Source organism: Hypomesus nipponensis, chromosome 6 (genome assembly GCF_054491055.1).
Source record: "Hypomesus nipponensis isolate SF chromosome 6, ASM5449105v1, whole genome shotgun sequence".
NCBI classification, from domain to species: Eukaryota; Metazoa; Chordata; class Actinopteri; order Osmeriformes; family Osmeridae; genus Hypomesus; species Hypomesus nipponensis.
In genome coordinates this window covers 15,818,375-15,827,500 of record NC_140366.1, presented here as the reverse complement: position 1 = coordinate 15,827,500, position 9,126 = coordinate 15,818,375, and the positions used below count along the sequence as shown (strand labels likewise).

The 9,126-nt window shown below is 47.0% G+C and overlaps 1 protein-coding gene across 1 annotated transcript in view; it reads right to left on the bottom strand.

Annotated features, from left to right (window-relative positions):
• rgs6 (regulator of G protein signaling 6) overlaps positions 1-9,126 on the bottom strand; it is a 41,502-nt gene that overhangs the window by 6,262 nt on the left and 26,114 nt on the right. The window contains exons 3-10 of the mRNA XM_084700280.1: positions 5,534-5,630; positions 3,844-3,894; positions 3,502-3,608; positions 2,221-2,272; positions 1,669-1,733; positions 1,092-1,168; positions 305-386; positions 75-149 (exon numbers count right to left, since the gene is read on the bottom strand). Coding sequence (XP_084556406.1) covers positions 75-149; positions 305-386; positions 1,092-1,168; positions 1,669-1,733; positions 2,221-2,272; positions 3,502-3,608; positions 3,844-3,894; positions 5,534-5,630 — 606 coding nt within the window. The remainder of the gene's footprint in view (positions 1-74; positions 150-304; positions 387-1,091; positions 1,169-1,668; positions 1,734-2,220; positions 2,273-3,501; positions 3,609-3,843; positions 3,895-5,533; positions 5,631-9,126) is intronic.

Here is a 9,126-nt window from a genome sequence, read left to right as displayed (position 1 = left end):
TAAAGCAGGCAAGGGGGTTTCCTCAGGTGAACAACAGATGAAACACTGCCACTGTTGTAGGAGAAACATCTCACCTTCTTCACTCGCTGAGGGTTCTTCATGCGTCTGCACTTCCTGATGTCCATGTCTGTGGTGTTTACACAGCCCGGCTGGAACACAGGGGTATGGACAGCATCATAGAGTACACACACACACACACACACACACACACACACACACATATGCATTCATACATACTGCACATATTCACACACATACTTACATACATACACACATATACACACACACACACACACACACGTACCACAGGTCGGTGGACGTCCCAGAAAGCTCGTTCCTGACTGTCCAGGATCTTCCTCTCTGTCTTGTCTTTTTTCCTGTCTATCCTGATGAGAGACAAACAGAACAAGCAGTAGACAGGGCGTTCATGATGGCAGTCACACAGTCAGGAAACATATTGCAATGAGACGCAATAAAACACAATGAAGAACACACAGACACTCATGCATACTTCCAGGCACACACAAATACACACACTGTGAGGAGTGACTAAGTTTCCACCTGCTTCAGAGCACAGCAAATTCATTTCTCTCGGTGCCACTTTGCTCTTACATAACTGACATTTACCAGAGCTCGCCGTTCCAAACCGTGCAAATGCAATGTCGACAGCTCTGTTGCTGGATTCTGTTTGATCTCAACAGAGGCTGCGCAACTAAACATAGATTCTGTGATTGTCTTTGCAGATTTCTATGCCCAATCAAATTAAGAAGGCTTCTGTTGTAATCACACCTGGTTGGTTTCTGATGAGCTGTTTAATCAAGGTGCAATAAAAAAGACTGCCAGCTCCTGTTTTATTAGTACTGGCCTCATCACCAACTCCCCTCAGGATGAACAGGAGTTTCAGAAAAAACAACCTTCCCACAAGACCAACTGAGGAAGCCAGGAAGCCGGCCAATAACAAACCCAGGGATTTGTGGGTCAGGTGGCGTCCAAATGCTCCTAGTTGTCTGTACTGATCGCTACTTTTCGGGCGTGAATGGCGTCCGTGTTTACCGTCTGAAATTGCTATGGTGACCGGTGATGGTACTTACTTAACCTGAGCCTCCGCTTGCATGAAGATGAACTCCCACTTTCTGGCGAAGGCTCTCTGGAGTCTGGCAAGGTTCTCCTGTAAGAAAGAGCAGGAAGGAGGGAGGGAGGGAGGGAGATAGAGGTGGTGGACAGAGGAAGAGGTGGAGCGGAGGATGGGGGAGAGAGAGAGGCAGAGGGAGAGTGGGAAAATTAGGTAGGGAGAGAGAGAGAGAGAGAGAGAGAGAGAGAGAGAGAGAGAGAGAGAGAGAGAGAGAGAGAGAGAGAGAGAGAGAGAGAGAGAGAGAGGGACAGAAAGGTAGAGGGAGGGAGAGAGGGACAGCAAGGGGGCAGAGTGGGGGGAAGAGGAGAGGAGGGGGGGTGGGAGGAGAAGCAAGCAATAAGCACAAGCACAAGCCCCTTTCCTTCCTCTTCTTAGAAGCCTGCAGTACAGTTTGAGACCTGCACTTATTGATTTGTTTTCCTCGCTGCTTCTCTTGTATTGATAAAAATGGCCAATGTGGGTCAATGTGGGCCTCTGTTGATCTGTTGATCTGTTTCATGGTTCCCCACAGGTGAGAAGACCTCTCCTGTACCCACCGCCTCATAGTCAGCCAGCTCCAGCCTGGTCTTGTTCTGCATGGTCCGCTTGCACAGATAGATCGCTGAAAAAGAGAGAGGGGAGGGTGGGAGAGAAAGAGAAAAAAAAAAAAGTGAGAGAGACAGAGTGGAGAAGAGAAAGAGAGATAGTAGTTTGTACAATATCAACAGGTCCCTGTGAAAGGCTTTCTCTCCCCCCAACCCCTCCTCTCCTCTCATCCTGTTCTCTGTCTTTCCCTCGCCTCACGGCCTCCCACCAGATTTGGGAGGCTGCCTGTCCATCCATCTGGAGAGCAGGATTAGGAGAGGTGGGAGGAGAGGGGGACGAGGAGAGGGGGACACTAAGAAGAGGTGGATGAGGAGAGGGGAATGAGGAGAGGGAGATCAGGAGAGGAGGATTAGGAGAGGAGGGTGAGGAGCTGGCGTAGCGGTGAGTCACCTAAGACTGATGTGTGAGAGAGCAGAGGGCTGAGCTCAAAGCCATCTCCTGTTCCGAGGCCAGGAGGAGGGGGAACAACAGACCACAATACTGCTTCATACACCTGGTCTTACCATAGTCTGTGTTCTCAGGTTCCCAGCAATTAGACGGCCAGAAATATGGAGCCTGAAAAAGAGAGGAGACTGAGAAATGGTTGAAGGATGGAGGAATGGATAGAACCTCCATGAACATCCTTCATGTTGAATTACGATTTTTAAGGTTCAAGCCTCCGAATTGTCTTTCCAGGAGTAATTCTGTAAATCAGATGCTTTCGAGGGGCGAGAGATGTTTCCCCCAGCTGTGTTTCTCTTTGTTTCCCGTGTTGTGGTTTACTGACAAAAATGAAATGCAAATGAATGTAGATTGTCATAATGAAGCTTAACTGTGATTCCAAACACACACACACACACACACACACACACACACGCCCTCCCCTCTTCTCATTCCTATTTTCCTTCACTTTGAAGAAGAGAAAATCAAGGTCAGCTCGTGCCACTTGTTTCCAGTGTTGTCTCGCTTAATTAAATTGCTCTTCCAGCTTCAGCAGAGCTTCGCAAGGACGCGGATGCGAGCGGGAGACGCCTTTTACACAAAGATCATTCTAATCACGCAGCATGGCGCTGCACCCGGGAGAGACAGGGAAAACAGCATTTCCACTTTTTAATTAACAAATAAGGGATAAAAGAGGGCTATAATGAATTGGTTTATGACTTTATTGCGATCCTGTAATCTCCTCAGTGGTGGTGGTGGTGGTGGAGGATGGGGGGGGGGGGTTGAAGCGGCAGGTGAATGTCAGTGTGTTTTGTTTGAGGTTGTGAAGGTCTCCCTGAGTGTTCCTGGCTTCCAGACCGAGGCGTTCTCCTGGCCTCACTCCTGATCAATATTTCACAGGAACGGCATCCATGTTTAATGGGGTCACGGACCCCCAAGTGAAAAACAGATGAGAGACTCTAATGGACATGGGTTCATGTCATTAAGGTTGCAGTCTTCCTGACATGGTTTCATGAATTACTTAAAAGGATTTCTGAATCATTTTCTGGCCACTGTAGAGTGTTTTTCCCTTCAATCAGTCAGATTAGCATTTATATCATGTGTGGGGCCTTGGCTGGTGCATCGGAATCAGATTAAGCAGGATTAGTCAGGGATTAAGTCATACAGTACAGCACAAACCAGCAGGAAGTACGTGTGGGAGTACAACTATTCCCTAATCCATTCATTTTGATCCATCCCAATCCCCCAAAAAACCTCTGACTCTGTATACGCGTCTTCTTCCTGGTTGAGCTGGAGGTCGGCTAGACCTACTGTCCTCCATTTAGTTTTTTCCCTGATGTTTCCGGCGTTTTCTTTGTGCTCACCTGGAAGCGGAAGAAGGTACCGTCATCCTTGAGTGCCAGGACATGGTCTGAGATGGGGAAGAAGTATCCCTGGGAGGCGATGAGGCTGCCAATGTGGATGGCCTCCACTACCAGAAACAAGAAGATTTTACCATTTAAAAAATTATATATTTATGTTATATATAACCCTAACCCCATATACCTATAGCTGTGGAAGACACAAAGGGTCAATAAATAAGGGGAAAATAGAGTGATAGCCAGATCAATACGGATAGATTTTAAGATAATTTTTAAAATCATTTTTCTACAAATAAATCTGTTGTAAAGACAAACAGATGCAATCTAGCATCTGTCATCACCCACCTGGATCCTCAATGGCCAGGTTCTTCATCAGCCACTGCACAATATCAGTCCCTGAGAAGCAGACAGGAGCTGTGATTATCACACTGGGCACCGAGGCAGCCTTTGTCTCAGGAGAGTTGTTAAACCGCTGAGAAGATACACATTGTGTTATTGTTTACTCCACATGAGCTTTTCCTCTACTCCTCAGTCTACACAAATAGTGACGCCTTTATTACACAGACAGAGAACACACAGCGAGAGAAGCAGGAGGAGAGATACATTAACAGACATAGAGAGAGGTGCAGAGAGAGAGGGGGGGAGTGAGGAAGATGGAAAGGGAAAGAGAGAGAGAGAGAAAAGACGAGAGAAGCACTGAACAATGTCCCTCTCTCTCCTCCCTGCTCCGTGTCTACAGAAGCGTAGCGGTGCTTAATTTCCAATCATTCATTAGTTTCTCTGGCCCCGGGCCCCTATCTGACGAAGCTGCTACTGTGTCTGTGTGTGTGTCTGTGTGTGATTGTGTGAGAACGTGTGCGCGTGTGAGAGCGTGTGTGTTTCTGTGCACCTGAGTGTTTGTGTGTGTGTGACAGTGTGCGGGATCAAGTGTGTGTGTGTGTGTGTGTCCACAGCTGTAATAATTGTGTTTATTGTTTATTGATACGCTCTGTTTATGGCATATCCCAGTGATTCATTCTAGGTGGTGATGGCAGAGGGTGTTGAATAATAACAACCTCCGCCTCTATCATTTATGCGGGCTATGCCTTCAATGGCTGCTCTGCAAAGCGCCCGCCAGTGATTTGACGGGCGCTGGAGGGGGGGCCACACAGGCGTGGTGAGATAGATCCATCACAGGCACACAGACGCCCTGCTACACCTTTAAGTTGTCTGTTTCCATTGGTACAAGTGGTGTAAACGACTCTCTCTCTCTCTCTCTCTCTCTCTCTCTCTCTCTCTCTCTCTCTCTCTCTCTCTCTCTCTCTCTCTCTCTCTCTCTCTCTCTCTCTCTCTCTCTCTCTCTCAATCTCCCTCTCCCTCTCCCTCTCACTCTCACTCTCACTCTCACTCTCACTCTCACTCTCACTCTCCCTCTCCCTCTTCCTCTTCCTCTGTGTCTATCTTTCCCCATCTCTCTCTCTCTGTCTATCTTTCCCCATCTCTGTCTCTCCCTCGTCCTCGTCGTGCCCTCCAGGGTCTCTTGCTGGGGATATCTGCTGTGCTGGATCTGTATGTCTCGGTGTGTCTGGGCCTCTGCTCCGGACTCCCTGATAAGAGAGGCTTAGCTGGAGGCTGATCCAGGGAGGAACAAGTGAAACAATGTGAAGACTGAGCACATGCTGCAGGAGGGGCTGGGATATTCTGAGACAATTCATTTTCTCAAGGTCTCATTGGACTTGTCTAGAGGAAGAAAGCTGGATGGGGTACATCAGCATGTTTCTTTGTTTCTCCCTGCTTGCCTTTGTCTCTATTGTCCCGTTCAATGTCTCAATCCTCCCTGTCTGAGTGAGTTCTAGTTGTCAGTCTGTACCACACATAGTCTGTCTTTTCATAGCCCTTGATAGGGTCTGTCTCTCCTCCTGTCTCTCCTCCTGTCTGTCCTCCTGTCTGTCCTCCTGTCTCTCCTCCTGTCTGTCCTCCTGTCTGTCCTCCTGTCTGTCCTCCTGTCTGTCCTCCTGTCTCTTCTCCTGCCTGTCCGTGTCTCTCGTCCTCTCACCAGTGACCACGCTGGGGATCTTAGACAAGAAGCTCTTGACGGTTCTGATGGGGACGCCGTCTGTCTCGTCCTGGATGCGTGTGATGATGTCCTCGATCTGAGGAGACAGACAGGGCTGCCGTGAGTCAAACAAGTGCTGCCGGGAGTCAAACAACACAGCATTTCAGTTTGATTCAATTCAGTTCAGTTCAATTGAATGAAATTCGTTTACATTTAGTCATTTAGCAGACGCTCTCATCCAGAGCGACTTACAGTAAGTACAGGTACATTTCCCCCCGAGGCAAGTAGGGTGAAGTGCCTTGCCCAAGGACACAACGTCATTTGGCACGGCAGGGAATCAATCCGGCAACCTTCTGATTACTAGCCCGACTCCCTCACCGCTCAGCCATCTGACTCCCTATTCAATTCAAACATTTTCCCTTTTTCTCTTTCCCTATTGAACCTGAAGGAAATCCAAGAGAATTTTCAACATAAACACTGGTCTTGGCAGGCAATGACATTAGCATTCTCCTAAGATGACAGCCTCATCACAGCCTTCACATGCAAAACAGGGTCCTGGTTTTCCTCAGTAAACCAGTAAATGGAGTCCCTTGGAGACAGTCTGTGTGTGTATGTGTGTGTGTGTGTGTGTGTATGTGTGGTGTAAAATCTGCTATCCTCTGGTAAGACAGATAATGTGTGAGTCACACACATGCAGAACACACACACACACCCAACATCACACCACAAAGACACGCCTCAGGTCTATTAATACTGTTGCTGCCACTAATGAAACATGTTGCCCACTTTAAAGTGGGGTAATCATATTAGATAGTGTTGGGTTCCATATAGATTGCATGTTGTCATCTGCCACTAGTCTCTAATATTTCTCTCACTGCAGAGTTTGGGAAGACTGGTCTTTGTCGCTTGGCAATAGTTTGTTCACAGCTGGAAACCAATGAAATATCTGATTAACTTCTGGCCAGCTGACAAAGAGAGGGTTAGAGAGAGAAAAGGAGAACGAAAGATGGCAAGAGAGAGATAGAAAAGAAAATGCGTGCATGGTGTGTTTTCTGTTTACAGTACTGCAAACCAATGAGTCACCTTCACCAGAGAATACACAGAGCATGCTCATATAGACCCCAACATACAGATGTGCACACACACCCTCACACACACACATCCTCGCACACACATCCTCAAACACAAACACAGACAGCCTTGCACACACACACACCCTCTCACCCACCCACCCACCCTCCCATCCTCACACACACACACACACACACACACCCTCACACACACACAGCCACTCAAGCTGACATCCGACACTGAGCACACGAACTATGACGTCCACAGAACTGGCAGTCTTTGACTCTGGTCGTGCTTCCAGTTTGTTTTTACTATCCCAGAGAGAACAGAACAGTGGTGACTCCTTCCTGACACGCGCCACTTCAGGTTCCACTTTGAGCACACGCTGTCCTTAGGGATCAGCATGTAACAATACTGTACAAGTAACCTCTTCCCAAGAAGCGAACACAACCATGTCGACAATGCATCACAACACATGGGTAACACAAGTGCACTACCTTTCAGCAGTGTCCTAGTCAAGCCCACCTAACCGACTAATTTAAATGATTGGTTGCATTTGAAGTGGGTGAAGTTCTACATCCAATCACAGTAATGATGTTAGCAAACAAATTAGATCACGCAGGGACAATTTAGGGATACTCCCACAGTTATGGTCTTTACCCGTCTTGAATCTTGAGTTGTCTTGAGTCCTCTTTGAGGTCGAGTCAAGACGGAGTAAAAATGCGGTCGATTCCAAGATGGTCTCAAAACCAAGCCTGTTCTCTAGTACTACCTGACATTCATTTGCAAACTCAGTGTAGACCGTGCCAGTTCTAAAGGGTCTTTTCGGAATTTGGTGTCTGAGAGTCAACGGCCCTAGCAAGAGAGCACTGCTGCCTCATTGAGAATGCAGAGAATTTTTGTCTCTCTGCCAAGGGCACTGGTACCCTCCGGCAACACAACCCAATCAATAGTGATAGAACGCTAACAAGCCTTGATGGTGCTAGGAGATAGCAAGTAGAGCAGGGGGCGATAACATCCCATGTCGGAAACTCCATCAAATCCTGCCAGCTAATCGAAACAGGAACTCAACTCAAGGCAAGCCAGGTTACGACAGCTGTCTACTTGGATGGCCCCTCAAACGTCACTTCCTGTCAGACACTGCCTTATGTGTCATTTTGGAACAATGACCCGACGCTTTGGAACGACATATTATTGAGATAAACATGAGCTGAAGAGCATGTGTTTCGTGACTGACCAGCACAGGAGGTCTCCATGTGTCTGTGAAGGAAGGATAGGGGATTGAGACTGGGCAGTGGGCAACCCAACATCTCCATAACAGATTAGGTGCACAGATTCGCCTCTCAAACTCAGAGGCAGGAAGAACTTGCTGTCTTCTGTGTGATGCTGTATCTAGTGTGCTGTAGTAGTCAGAGTTTGAGCAGCTAGATACATTAAAAGGTCAAACTGTCCACACTTTATCACCATAGTATTCATCAGATCATGTCAAAAGCCATCCAGCTAATGCATGTGTTTGGTGGAACAACTTTCCATGCAGGTGAACATTTCAAGACATGTTTTTCAGATACAAATTTTTGAAATATTTTATTGACAATTTAGAGGTGTTCTATAAATATACGAAATATAATTGGATTTTCTCAACAATGGTATCGAACATATCTCAACCACACTGGCATCGAAGCTACACTAAATTCACTTGAGATCACTGTTGAACCATCATAAGTGCCTACAGCAATGAATGATAAAGAATATAAAATGTTAACCATTTATCGATGCATAAAGCATGTAAAAGACCCAAGAATTTAATTGGTATTTTATTTCATTGCAAGTGAGCACATCTTGAAAAATGCATGACTATGGCCATGCAAAGAAATTCAATCATCCATGCAAATCTGTATGAAAAGGGTATATCTGGTTGAATTGAAACGCAAAGACCGGCTGTTATTTTGAGCACAAACAGGGTCCTCGATCCCTCAGTAAAACGTGCCTTTTTATGGAAACTCACAGTGAAGTGACTGATCATCAGACTGGTTACAGGACCGCGCTAGCAGCCCCACAGCACTGCTACACTGGGACCAGAGCTTTTGCGTGGAAGTCAAGTGAGAAAAGCAACATAGTGAGACTTGAGGTTGTGTTGAAGAACTCTCCGGAAGGGCCGGAGTCACATGTCACACTCTAGAGGCCTCATCTCCAAGTTGACAATCAGTGGATGTGATGAGTCATGTCTAGTTTTGTGTGTCTACATGAGTTGCTAACAGCAGTGCAATAGCCGGTAATAGAACTGCTAAACACCTTGGCATCCCTCAGAAACATAGGCCACTAATGACTTTTATTATCCCTACTGTTTAAACAGTGCACAGTACTGTGGATTTGACACGTCTTGTAAGCTTGATAGACTGCATCTGAGCAGGCTATCTCTCTCTCCATTAGTGTTGGACCACCTGGTCTGTGCATCTGGCATGCAATGGCTGTGTGTTTGTGTGAGGCGGGTTTGGGGGGAGGTAGTGTGTGTGCATCTGCCT